We start from the raw sequence: 14,731 nt of genomic DNA on the forward strand, positions 1-14,731 counted from the left end.
ACAAAATGTCATGTGACCTTGATGACCTTTGATCTCAAATATACATATTTGTCCATAACTCAGTAACCACAAGTGCTACCACCCTTCATATATGGTATGATGGGACACCTTATGACGCCACATATTGTACCTCATTAATTATGCACATATCTAATTTTGAGCGAGCTAATAGAGCAAGAGGTCTGAATTTTGGTATATAGGGATAACTTAGCAAACAATTTTTTTGACAAAATGTCACGTGACCTCGGTGACCTTTGACCTCAAATATACATATTTGTCCATAACTCAGTAACCACAAGTGCTACAGCCTTCATGTATGGTATGATGGGACACCTTATGACGTTACATATTGTACTTCATTTATTATCCGCATATCTAATTTTGAGTGAGCCAATAGAGCTAGAGGTCTGATTTTTGGTATATAGGGATAACTTAGCAATACAATTTTTTTGACAAAATGTCACGTGACCTCGGTGACCTTTGACCTCAAATATACATATTTGTCCATAACTCAGTAACCACAAGTGCTACAGCCTTCATGTATGGTATGATTGGACACCTTATGACACCACATACTGTACCTCAATAATTATGCACATATCTCATTCTGAGCAAGCCAATAGAGCTGGATGTCTGATTTTTGGTATATAGGGATAACTATAGGAGAGAAATTTTTTGACCAAATGTCATGTGACCTCGATGACCTTTTACCTAAAATATATGTTTATGTCAATAAATAAGTAACCACAAGTGCTATGTCCTTTGTATTTAGTAGGATGGGAGACCTTATGACAACACACGCTTTACCTCATTCATTATGTACACATCTAATTCTGGGCAAGCGAATAGAGCTAGAGATCTGATTTTTTGGCATATAGGGATTAATTAGGAATATAATTTTTTTTTTCAAAATGTCATGTGACCTTGATGACCTTTGACCTTGATTATACATATATATGCATATCTCAGTAACCACAAGTTCTATACCCTCCAATTTTGATAGGATATTAGACCTAAAGATGTCACATCTTGTACCTCATTTATAATGCGCATATGTATTCTTGGCTGGCCAATACTGCTAGAGGTCTGATCTTTTTTCCCGATTTAGAACCATAACTTAGACATGCCTCATGTGTTTCAAATTGGGAACAACGACATAGACCTATGTACCCATAGATCTCAACATATACACTCCAGTGATACTTCTTAATGACCACATTTTCCTGCCCATCAAGACTAATACTCCTATTACAAGTGGGGACTATGTCATTGTAAATGACTTGTTGAGTTAATGGTTGTATCACAGTATTCGATATATCTAATTCTGTATTTTTTCCATTTTATATTCTGAAAAATACATTAAACATATTTCACTGTCTCCAGTACATTACATTTAAGTATTTTCACTTCATGCACTTTATCCCTTTCACACATGTTCAAATATCTGACCAGAGAACAAACACTAAATAGTCCAGGATGGGAGCTACAGTGTCATTGACGCTATTTTTAAAAAACAATGAAGAAATTGCAATCTACATTTTCATAATTAATTTATTTCATTTCACTTGTTTAACGGATTTCAGGGGAGTCACTTTCCTACCACTCATGCCTGTAATTTTACCAGAGTGATTTTCAGCTCACCAGCCATTTTCAAATCACATGCCATAAATACTCATGAGAACCAAATTCATGAACAGAACTTGGCTGGTCAAATGCAGAGAGCAGTAAACAGGTGGTGGTGTACTGGCAACACTGTCACTGAATGAATTCTGATAAAGTGTCAAAGAGAGACATAAAAATGTTACTGTGAACCTTGGCTGTGGTAAAATCTTGATTCAAAACCAAATTTATATTAGAGTATAGTAAATGTACATTTCAAATAGACCACTATGAACTTCACTTTGATTGCCATCAAAGTAGATTTCTGAAAGAATTGCACATCTTGTAATGTTACTGATATACTGTTGAAAAAAAAATCACACAACATTGATTCACAGGCCTTCTATGTATTCACATTGATGATATACACGTAAATACTTGCAATTCATTTGTCAGTATGGTTGACGTTGTGTGACATGTTATGGCATATAACCTTACCAAATGAGTTGTCTATCTCACTTATATGACGGTGTGATTGGCTTAAGGCAAATTATTGTTAGGTAGTTGTATCTTTGTCTACACTGTCTTGTGTTCCTGTGTGATTTATATAAAGAGTCCATGTGTCCATATAATTGTCTGAAATCCAGGCGTCTGATTGGCCGAGTGGGTCTAGTGGTAGTATAATTTTAATTGGTCAAGTAACATGTGTGTCTGTGTGTTCCCTGTTTGTATATATTTTATTTAAAACCAGTCAAAGTAATCAGTTCTGATGGAAAAAAAAGCATCATGTGGTGCACCTGAAACTCCATACTCTAGAATGAAAATTAGTCAAACTGCAGTTGTGTCAGTTTATTCCCACTCAACCATAAGTTGCATATTGTAGTCCAACAAGGAGTGACAAGTCTGGCCAACAAGATGACATGTAAGAGTGTCCAATTTATGTCCTAATTTTTTTAAAGGACATTTTGATTGAATTCAGGGGCTGTAGCACACATTCTGTCTATGGTGAACTCTGAATTCATTAAAATCTTGATTATTATGCATTAATTTATGTGCTTGCATAGAAACAGATTGACATATATATTTTCAAATGAAGATTTTGGTCAATTACATTTTGACATGTCTCACTGGTTGCATTTAGGTCCCAGTTGCCATATGCTCAATGTGGCAAAGGGGGCTATAGTGGTGATAGAGCTGTAAAAGTCACATGGTCATAAAAAGGGTCAGCTAAGCAAGGTCAAGGACCTTATACAAAGACACACATAGACATATGAGAAAGAAAAACTACACCATTGTTATATGATTTCATGTTTGTCCCCTGAACCTAATAGTCATCAAGTGGCTGGCATTTTCCATATCCCTCAGTAGAAATGTCACAGTCTCTAAAAACTGTCTATTTTCTGATTGCTTGTTATCTTAACTTATGATGATTACCTTATTATTAGGGATTTTACATGAAATTGATAGACAGCTACAATAATGATAAATTGTATATCAAAAGAAAGCTCTCTTCAAGACCAATTGATTGCATTTTGTATGATGAAAATCGGTTCAGTATATGCAGAAATATGTCCTGTTGAATTTGAAAAAAAACTTCTTCCTATTTAGAAATTATGCCATGGTAGACACCTGTAGTTATCATAACAACCAGGTGACCCCATTTTGAACATTGTTTGAGGAAACTAGAATTGCAATTTCTTGTGCGTTTTGCAATAACTCAAGCATTTCTTATTGAAAATTGATGAAATTTTTTGTGGATATTTCTGATGAAATGTTCAATGGTTTTTAATTTTTATAAATGAAAAAGGTTATTTAGAATACTATTTATTTTTTGTGGATATTTCTGATGAAATGTTCAATGGTTTTTAATTTTTATAAATGAAAAAGGTTATTTAGAATACTGTTTACAAGGTAAACAAATAAACAATACCTGTAAAAAATCAAATGATACCTGTGACATTGATCGCTGTATGCATTATGTATTGTGAACATCAACAGAAATATGATAAACATATTCCATCATATTTACTTTGCATATATGAAAAAAATTATTTAGATTTATGTTTACAAGGTAAACAAATAAACAACAATACCTGTAAACAATCAATTGATATCTGTGACATTTTAGAACTTGATTTAAATTTAACAAAATATTTTTTTAGATTTTTTTTTTAATTTGAACTTCGAAATTTTTTTAAATTTTTTTTGTGTGATTAAACAATTACAAAGAACTTTTCCAAAAAGTCAAAAAATCGTGAACGTCGGAACTCAGCTTAGACCTCCTGACACAGAACATGCGGCGAAGCGCCGATTACTTGTATGTGATTCCTGGGAGTGCCCGGATGTAAGTTTGGGTGAAACCATACTCGCTAAAAAGGGCCTTAAGCATCATTTTTCGCATCGTCAGACTCGTAATTATTGCAGAATTACAATTAATATTTATCATAAAATTAATTTTGGGGCTGAACGTTTAAGGAAATCAAGATTTTCTTTCAAAAAAACACAAAAGAAACACAAAGTTTGATCACAGATTGAGTTTTTCTCGGCCGATTTTAACGTTCGCCCCCTCAAAATGAAGCCTATGATCTCTACTTTCGTACCAACCCTAAAAAATAGTGATGCGATCAGAATAAGTCATGCGGAGAACCTATCAAAGAGGTATATGTTCGATCTCCTTCGCGGGACATTTGAGGTCACAGCACAACGCTCATAATGGACGCCAAAATCGCTGGTATGCGTGAGTTTGTAGTCGTGCTGCTTTGCCATTTATCGTAGTACAAAAGTGAAAATTTCCCAAAATGAAGTTAAAATAATAATCTTCAACACTACAGTATCATTTTCTCTGATTATTTGGTCTATTAAAGAATTAACACGAAAGTTCGGACGAGACCTGCATCGCACGCGTACGTTCAACACAAATGTCACGTGACCTAAAATCCCTATTATTATCAGGTGGCAAATAAGCTCGTACCCTACTTGATGTGAAAATGTGATTTTTAGCTCACATTTGGTATAATACCAATGTGAGCTTATAGCATAAGTCGGCATCTGTATGTCTGTATGTCTGTATGTATGTATGTATGTATGTCCGTCCACTGCAAAAACTTGAGAACCGCTGCACATTTCAGCTTGGTATTTGGTTTGTAGATGTATCCAGGGCTGTAGATGGAATTTTGTTCAAATGAAGTTGACACTGCCAAAATTATGCAAATGAGCTTAAAAAGTGTGAAAATGGTCAAAAGTTAGTAACTCAAGAACCGCTGTTTGGATTGCTTTCAAAATTGGTATGCAAGTACCTTAGGTGGACCTCATACAGTATTATGTATTTTGTGAAGATATCTTGAATTTTTTATTTTTCCTGAATTTTTTTGTGATTTTCCTCATTTTTGGTTAAAATTCCTCTTCTCTGAAACCGCTTGCCCAATTGTTTTCAAACTTGGGTTGGATGTTTGCAAGGGTGTCACCTTTGTAATCTGTGGAAATTATGACAAAATTAGCAAAATTACCTTTTTGGGGCAATTTTTGTCATTTTTGGTCAAGAAAACTTGTTCTCAAAAACTTCTTGTTTGATAGCTTTGCAATTTGTTGTAAAAGTCTCTAGGGGTGTTATGAGATAAATATTTTGCTCAAAGTGTTGAGAAACCCCCAAATTTGTATTTTTTAGGCAATTTTCTCAGGCTGTAACCTTAAATGACCTATACTAACCAAGAGTATGATTTGAGACAATAATGAAGTCTGAGAACATAATGCTGTCATATTTGATATCAATTTGTAGTTAACTTTAATCCAGAAAACAAATCTGAGGTTAATTTTTTTGTTGCAGACCAATTTTTGCAAATTTCCCATGTAAGGCTCAAAAGAACTGATCAGATATTTACATCCAGCATAGTTCCAGATGTGTGATAACCTCCTGCTGTGCAAGGCATTTCTTTATCTCTGACACTGCTTGTGCAATGATTTTGTGAAATTTGGATTGGTACACAGTGTTGGGACTACATCAAAAGTTCAATGGTGGATAAAAAAAACCTTTTGGACCCAGAAAAGTTTCCATCTGATAAATCATTTTAAGGTGGGAGATGCGCATGCGCTAGGTAGCGGCAACTACCTTGTGCAACTCGTCCGCAAGTTTCGTCTTTTTTGCCACCAAAACTTCTTCTTGGTTGAGTAGACTTTGTTGCAGTTGTCTGTGTTTGCAACAAAGAGGTTCTACTCGCTGTTTCATCCTCTTCTATGCCTTTTTGGGTGTACAAGAGTGGTTATTGGTTTCCAACATGGGAAGGAAGTCTAGTGGAAGACGACAAGCAGCACCAAAGTCAAAAACACCACGAACTCAGAAGACAAGTCCTAATCAACAAGTTGCGCAGTCACAGAAACAAGCAATGGTAACCACGGAATCGCCACAAAATACAGACAGTATCCTGAAAAGCGACGATTGCAAGGTACAATTTAGCATTTTCAACCAAAAACTTCAGGGTCTAAAAGAGATGGACGTTATCCACGCATGTAAACAGGTGGTCGGTAAAAATGGAATTATCGGCGTACAGTACATTCCAAGAACAAAAAAGTGGACAATTTATGCAAAGAATGAGAATTGCAGAGACAAGCTATTGACATACGGCATTGATATCGGTGGAATGCATGTTGTGTTGAACATGTGTAGCACTCAGCAAAATTCAAAAATTAGAATATCTATTCACGATGTGCCACTTCATGTGTCAAACTCAACAGTAGCCGCATTTCTCAGCAAGTACTGTGAGCAAGCTGATCCTGTTGTCCGTTGTACCGTCACTGACCCTTTGGATGGGACAAAGTATTACAACGGCAATAGGTTTTGCTATGTGACATCCGTCAAGATACCGATACCAAATTTTGTGCAATTAGAGAGAGACGAAGACGGTATGAAGATTTCCGACTCTATCAGAATTTTCTACACTGGCCAACCAATCAATGTCGTTTTTGTCAAAGCGAAGACCACGATTCAAGGGCTTGCCCAAACCGTCCACCACCGACATGTTACAACTGCAAGCAAATTGGAATAGAAGTAGTGACTGTTCGAAAGGAAAGAGATATGTTACAGCTGAAAAGACTTGGTCATATTGCTGCGACATGTCCAAAACTTCCAACCACTGGCACAAGAGCAGTTGATGAATTTGTCGACAATTACTCTAGACGAGTGCGAGAGGCAGAGAAAGTGATTGATATGGCCATTGAAGATATCACACAGTCAACTCGACAACTAACAACAACAGCTACAGTACATCCAAGCCCTAAAACAGCAGTATCAAGAGAGAAGGAAGTCAACAAAGATCAACTGATATCGCCATCTGAAGAGAGCATTCTAGCAACACCAAACAGTAGAAGTCAAAAGAGACATGGTATCGCTCGCTTCTTCTCGAGACTTGGGTCAAAGAAGAAGAATAGATCTCCGCCAACACCAGTTGAAAACTTACAGAAGAAGAGAAAGAGTTTGCAAGAACACCATCAACGGTCAGTAACTCTCCTGATAAGTCAGGCTTGCTCGATAGTTCAAGGGACAGTCACGTGAGGGCAATGTCGATTTAAGTATCTGGAAAACATAGTATTACTTTTGTAATTTTTTAACATTGGAAATTATGTCATGTAAAATAGTTACACTTAATGTAAGAGGTTTACGTGAAAAAACAAAGCGAAATGTTATCTTTAATTGGTGTCGGAAAAAGGGATTTCATATAATTTGTTTACAAGAAACATACAGTAAAGCAGGAGATGAGAAAATATGAAGTAGAGAATGGGGTGGTCGGGTTTTATACAGTCACGGCACGATTCACAGTTGTGGAGTTACAATAATGCTCGCAAATAGTATTCAAGCTACAGTAAGTGAGATCCATAAAGATAAGAATGGTCGTTTTATTATGACAAAAATTGGCCTAGAAGGTTCTTCGTTCTATCTTCTCAATATCTATGCACCAAATCGCACATAGCAAAATGTAATTTCTTTAAGATTATGTACAACAATGTAAAGCTTGCAATGTTTGACGATGACAATATTGTGATCTGTGGCGATTTTAATGTATCTCTCAATCCTAAAGTAGACAAGTTTTCCAGTAGCGAAAGAAGTGATGGCTTAGATGATGTCAGCGCAAGAATATCTTTAAGAATCTTATTGGTTCATGTAATTTATTTGATGTTTGGCGTAAGTTACACCCTAACAGTAAGCAATACACATGGAGGAGAAAGAATCCTCTAACACAGAGTCGTCTTGATTACTTCCTAGTGTCCAGTGAAATACAAAAGAACACCTCATCATGTGAAATAATATCTGCAAGTTGTACTGATCATATGGCAGTTGAACTTTCTTTTGTGTACAGTAAGCAGGAAAAAGGCCCAAATTACTGGAAATTTAATAATAGTCTTTTGGAAGACAATATTTATTTGAACAAGTTAGTCCTTTTTATTGATAAATGTGAAGACAATTATAAACACGTTGTGTGCAAACAAACAAAATGGGAGTTATTTAAGAAATCTTTGAAACACTTCACTGTAACTTATAGTTGTCACAAGAGTCGATGTCAACGTAGTAGAAAACAAGATCTTGTGCAATTGTTAAAACAAAAAGAAAAAGTACTTTGTTATGACCCAACAGAAGAAAGTTACTGTTCATATCAAGAAATCTCTGCAGAATTGGAGAAAATTGTACGGAATGAAGCAGAGGGTAGTCAAATCAGATCAAGAGCACGTTGGGTGGAAAAAGGAGAAAAGAGCACAAAATACTTTTTAGGGTTAGAGAAAAGGAATAATGTAAAGAAAAATATTGTAAAACTCAGAGCCGGGGACGGATCACTGTTGTCAGATCTGGACTCCATCTTAAATGAAGAGGTCAATTTTTACAGCAACTTGTACAGGGAAATTCCACAAACTATTTCTTTTGAAGATTTTACACGTAATGTTCAACTACCTGAATTGAGTTTATCACAAAGGCAAGTTTGCGAAGGTATTGTGTCTAATGAAGAATGTTACCATGTATTACACGAGATGAAAAAGAACAAGTCGCCAGGTTATGATGGTTTTACCATCGAATTTTACTGTAAATGTTGGCCATTACTAGGCAATTTGATGGTTGATTCATTTAATGAAGCTTTTGAGAATGGTAGTTTGTCAATAACACAGCAAAGAGGTATTCTTTCATTGTTACACAAGAAAAATGAATTGGAGTGTTTAAAGAATTGGCGCCCAGTTTCCTTATTGTGTGTTGATTATAAAATTCTTACGCACGTTTTATCAAATAGAGTGTCAAAAGTCATTTCAAACATTGTAAACACAGATCAAGTAGGATATATTAAAGGGCGTTTTGTTGGTGAAGTTGTTAGGCTGATCGAAGACATGTATCATTACACTTCAAGGTACAATATTCCTGGAGCAGTCCTGTACGTTGATTTCGAGAAGGCTTTTGATTGTATTAATTGGAACTTTATGCACAAAACATTAGAGAGTTTTGGTTTCGGTCCCGACTTTAGAAGATGGGTGAAAGTAATTTACTCCAATGTTCAAAGTTGTATCATAAATAATGGGTGGTTATCGAATTTCTTTTCACTTTTTCGAGGAGTCCGTCAGGGGTGCCCTTTGAGCGCTGTGATTTTTATTATATGTGTTGAAGTTTTGGCATGCAAAGTGCGTCAATGTGATGACATAAAGGGTATACCACTACCATGTAAAAATTGTGGCAGGAGTGTTGCAAAAATAGCCCAATTAGCTGATGACACTACCATATTTATAAAAGACGAAAATTCGATTGTAAAAGCGTTGGAAATTATGGATGACTTCGAGAAAACGTCTGGTTTGAAAGTAAATAAAGAAAAACAGAGGGTGTATGGTTGGGTAAAGAAAGAAACAAAAGAAAATGTGTGAAATCGGTTACTGGTCTGAAGTGGACTGACCAGCCGATTAAAACTTTAGGAGTTTGGTTTGGATATGACCGACAAAAATGCGAGCATTTGAATTGGGATTCAAAGCTTGAAAAATTCGAGAATATTTTGAAGTCTTGGGGAATGAGGGATTTAACTATTTATGGTAAAGTGCTTATAGTTAACGCACTTGGGATTTCTCAGTTAACTTATGTAGCATCAATGATAGCAGTTCCTGGGTATGTAATTCAAAAAGTTGATCCGATTAATTTACGATTTCATTACAAAGGTATTGGTAAAATAAAAGAAATGTACTCGCTGGGCCACTATGTGATGGTGGATGCAACATGCCTAATTTTGTTTAAAGGTAAAAGCACTGAAATTTATGTGGATTTCACGTTTAATAAGTGAAAGTGATGCATGCTGGAAAAACTACCCTTGCTATTTATTGGAACCCTTATCAGATTTTTCGATGTTAAGAGATTTTTGTCTAGAGATATAATTTCATCAGAAGCTTTGCAATCGAGGTTACCTTTATTTTATCAGCATGTATTAGAATCGTGGAACTCTATTCCACAACATGAAGAGCTGGTTGACAGTGATGCAAAGGTAATTTTGTGGAATTCTAAGTTTAAACTTTTTGTAAGATTGAGACGTAAGGTAGAATATATTGTAACTGACAAAAGAAGGTAGAACTACAGAAACTGAAAACTAAGGATTTGTACAAACTTTTGCTATGTCAATTTTCGCAACCAGCCAGTATAATGAATTGGCGAAGAGAGTTCAAGCAGGTGGCTAATTGGCAAGATATCTGGATACTTGCTAACAAACTTACGTCTGAAAATAAAGTGCGTGCATTTCATTGGAAATTTTGCACAACAAATGCATTAATAATGTAAAATTGCACCTTTGGAAACTAAGGGAAAACTCTCTTTGTAAGTTTTGTAATTTGCATGATACAACTCAACATCGTTATTTTGAATGTATTATTGCTAGAGAAGTATGGAAAACGATAGAAAAAGAAGTGTTTCAGAACTTATATAATATATGGATACATTTATCATGGCAAAATATAGTGTGTGGAGTAGATGTTAATAGAAACTTGAATAGCCAACTCAACTTAATTGTGTTAATAGCAAAATGGACAATACACAAATTTCATTGTACAGAAACAAACAAGTCACATCTGAGACAATTATTGCAATGTGAATTACAACGAAGGAATTTGTTGTAACTTCATCTTTTTTTCTGTTATAGTTTAAGTGCGTAGCCACCAGGTTTGAGAAACTGTCGTACATACATTCTGTGATGTAAACTTTTTTTCTTTCCACTGGAATAAATAAAGAAGGAACTTTAAAGAAAAATAAATCATTTTAAGGTAAAATTGTCAGGAATATTTATATATTGAAGCAAGCGGATCAAAGTTTTGTTGCAACTTGTGTGTGACCTCCTCTAAATTGACCCATACATCACTCGCTCTGAATTCACTCGACTTAGAAAGAACACGGAGCATATTTCAATATAAGTAGGTTAATTTTCTAGAGGGGTGAGGGGGTCGGGAGGAAAACTAAGGAAATAAAGTTTTTGATCCTACATTGAACTTTTGATATTGTCCCTAAGTTATTGAACTCATGACAAAAGTGGCAACATTATATTTTTGGAGTAATGTTTATCATTTTTGGTCAAACCAAATATTATGTCTTGAATAAATGTCTTCTTGAAAATATGACAAAATTACATCCACTATATTTTTTAAACATTTTTCACTTTTGATCAAAAAACTTAATTCAAGGTTTTCAAACATGTCTATACTAAAATTCAGAATTAAGAGCTGGAAATGTCACTGCAATGGATTTTGGCACTGATATGGGCATTTACATGTTTATATGCTAGGATTAACTACAAACTTTGTCCAAAAATAAAAACAGATTGTAATTAATTGACATTTTGGGTCAAGAATTTATTTCTCTATAATTTCTGGTTGAAACTTTGACATTTGATTTTAGAGTCTTATATGGTAGCTATCCTGTCTTTGTAACGTACTAATAATATGTAGGAAATACTAATGTACAGTATTTGGGGCAATTTTTTGTCATTTTGGTCAAATTTTTTCTTTACAAAATATATTGATCTAATTAATTTGACTTTTAGTTTTGGGGTTCCTTTGGGTATTCTCATTATACGGAGTAAAAATTAATGTGAAAATATCCAACATGTATTTGTGGGGTGAACTTATCTAATTTTTGGTAATTTGTACATGTACAATATGCTGTCATCAGCTGGAACAGGTCAGGTGACACCAAGCAAAATTTAGCATAACTTAGGATTACTTTAATACAGGTATATCTTTTAAAGTACTGATGAAATTTGTCACATAATAGTACCTGGATTTTGTATCTACAAGTTGTTGTCTGATGTATAATAGTATTAAAACCCATTTTGCTAAAAAATGTGAGCGTCTCCGTCTCATTGACAGTTTTTTTGTTTATAATCAGCATCCTTCTTTTGCAGAAAAAATGATGTCACAAACCTATGGAAATTTACTGTTGAAATATTTTTACCCTACAGATTCATACATCTACAGAAATGCAGAACGATTGAGAAATGGAATGAAAGCACCTGTAGACCACCTAACTCAGGACTACATTTTTAAACTAGTGCAGGTACTGTAGAGTGCACGTACACTTAGACATTCATTTAGAGCACAACTGTTGAGAGTTAAGTCGTGCTATAGGTATGGTATTGCGTATATGAAATTTTTCATAGCTGTCAGGGGGGTCAACTGATTTTTTTTAGGACTTGAGGGGCTGGGTCATTCATTTTATCATCAAACGCGGCCGAACATTTGCCTCCCCCCCCCCCCCCCCCCCCCCCCGGCCATAATAACTGGTTTTTTAGCTCCCATAGCCATATGTATATATGGCAATGGAAGCTATTCTTATAGGCTAGGGAACTGTCTGTATGTATGTATGTCTGTATGTCTGTCCGTCAACATCAAAAAACTCCAAAACCGCTGCACATTTCATCTTGATATTTTATGTGTACATGGATGATGGGCTGTAGATGAGATTTTGTTCAAATGAAGTTGTCATTGCCAAAAATATGCAAATTAAGTGAAAAAATGTAAAAACAGTCAAAATTGAAAAACTCAATAACCACTGAGCAGATTACATGAATACTTAGCATGTAAGTACTTTGGGCTGACCTGAAATGATTGTGCACATCTTGGGTCAGTATCATAGACTTGCTATTTTTCATGAATTTTTTTGTAATTTTCTCCCATTTTTGGTCAAAAAATCTTCTTCTCTGAAACCACAAGTCCGATTGATTTGAAACTTGGTATGGAAGTGCATAGGAATGACTTTCCCAAATTTGGCCAAATCGTGGTGAAATTTGCATATTTTTAGTTTACACGTCCATAGACTCCCATGTATAAGGCGGATCTCCATAGACTCCCATGTATAAGGCCACGAAAAATAAAATTTAGTTTCTCATCGTATTCATATTGCAAAAAGGATGCAGTGACACAATTTTTAGTCCCCACGGATGAAGTCAAGTGGGCTTATAGATTGGGTCATGTCCGTCTGTTCGTCCATCCATGAGTCCATCCGTTCACGCAGATATCTCGGATATTTTGACAAAATGTCATGTGACCTCGATGACCTTTGACCTCAAATATACATATTTGTCCATAACTCAGTAACCACAAGTGCTACCACCCTTCATATATGGTATGATGGGACACCTTATGACGCCACATATTGTACCTCATTAATTATGCACATATCTAATTTTGAGCAAGCCAATAGAGCTAGAGGTCTGATTTTTGGTATATAGGGATAACTTAGCAATACAATTTTTTTGACAAAATGTCACATGACCTTGGTGACCTTTGACCTCAAATATACATATTTGTCCATAACTCAGTAACCACAAGTGCTACACCCTTCATGTATGGTATGATGGGACACCTTATGACGCCACATATTGTAGCTCATTAATTATGCACATATCTAATTTTGAGTGAGCAAATAGAGCTAGAGGTCTGATTTTTGGTATATAGGGTTAACTTAGCAATACAATATTTTTGACAAATTGTCACGTGACCTCGGTGCCCTTTGACCTCAAATATACATATTTGTCCATAACTCAGTAACCACAAGTGCTACACCCTTCGTGTATGGTATGATGGGACACCTTATGACGCCACATATTGTAGCTCATTAATTATGCACATATCTAATTTTGAGCGAGCAAATAGAGCTAGAGGTCTGATTTTTGGTATATAGGGATAACTTAGCAATACAATTTTTTTGACAAATTGTCACGTGACCTCGGTGACCTTTGACCTCAAATATACATATTTGTCCATAACTCAGTAACCACAAGTGCTACACCCTTCATATATGGTATGATGGGACACCTTATGACGCCACATATTGTACCTCATTAATTATGTGCATATCTAATTTTGAGCGAGCCAATAGAGCTAGGTCTGATTTTTGGTATATAGGGATAACTTAGCAATACAATTTTTTGACAAAATGTCACGTGACCTCGGTGACCTTTGACCTGAAATATACATATTTGTCCATAACTCAGTAACCACAAGTGCTACACCCTTCATATATCAGTGTTCTCCACAAATGAAAATTAAAGGCGGGCGGCTAATTAGCATATTTATTTGCATAATATTTGCATACAATTTACATATCACCAGGGCTATTCACAAGGCATTCCAGTGATGAGATATACTTCTGACATTTTTAATATTTTTCTCCATTCAGCAGTGATAAATGGCAAGCTATACAATTTATTTTTAAATTTAAATCCTTTTTATTTACATTAAATAAATAATAAAACATCAAAAGTGAAAAAAAACATTGAACTAATACAAACAATACACAATTTAGTAAATATATTGCACAATACCAACATGAAAATTCAAAAGTAGGCCTACATGAGAAGTAATCAGTGTTCGAAATAATCGTTGGCAATGGTGGCACGTTTCATATGATCCTCTGTTACTATATGTTTGTCTGTAGCCCGATTGGTATTAAAGCCATGAACGTCTTTTTTTACGTGCGGCGTCCATGACAAGTTGATACGGAACTGAATATTTGCACTAAGTTACAATGCGGAGTCAGCGGAGCATGCCTGCAGAGAAACATACGTTGACTTTAAAATAAACTCTATTCATAATAAAGAGAGGCCCGAAAAAAATGATACAAGGTATTTCAAGAGAAAGATTT

At 35.2% G+C, this 14,731-nt stretch overlaps 1 protein-coding gene across 1 annotated transcript in view; it reads left to right on the forward strand.

Annotated features, from left to right (window-relative positions):
* Positions 1-14,731, forward strand: part of LOC139138809 (uncharacterized) — a 42,897-nt gene that overhangs the window by 8,887 nt on the left and 19,279 nt on the right. The window contains exon 2 of the mRNA XM_070707348.1: positions 12,048-12,142. Coding sequence (XP_070563449.1) covers positions 12,048-12,142 — 95 coding nt within the window. The remainder of the gene's footprint in view (positions 1-12,047; positions 12,143-14,731) is intronic.

The sequence above is a fragment of the Ptychodera flava genome, chromosome 1 (genome assembly GCF_041260155.1).
Source record: "Ptychodera flava strain L36383 chromosome 1, AS_Pfla_20210202, whole genome shotgun sequence".
NCBI classification, from domain to species: Eukaryota; Metazoa; Hemichordata; class Enteropneusta; family Ptychoderidae; genus Ptychodera; species Ptychodera flava.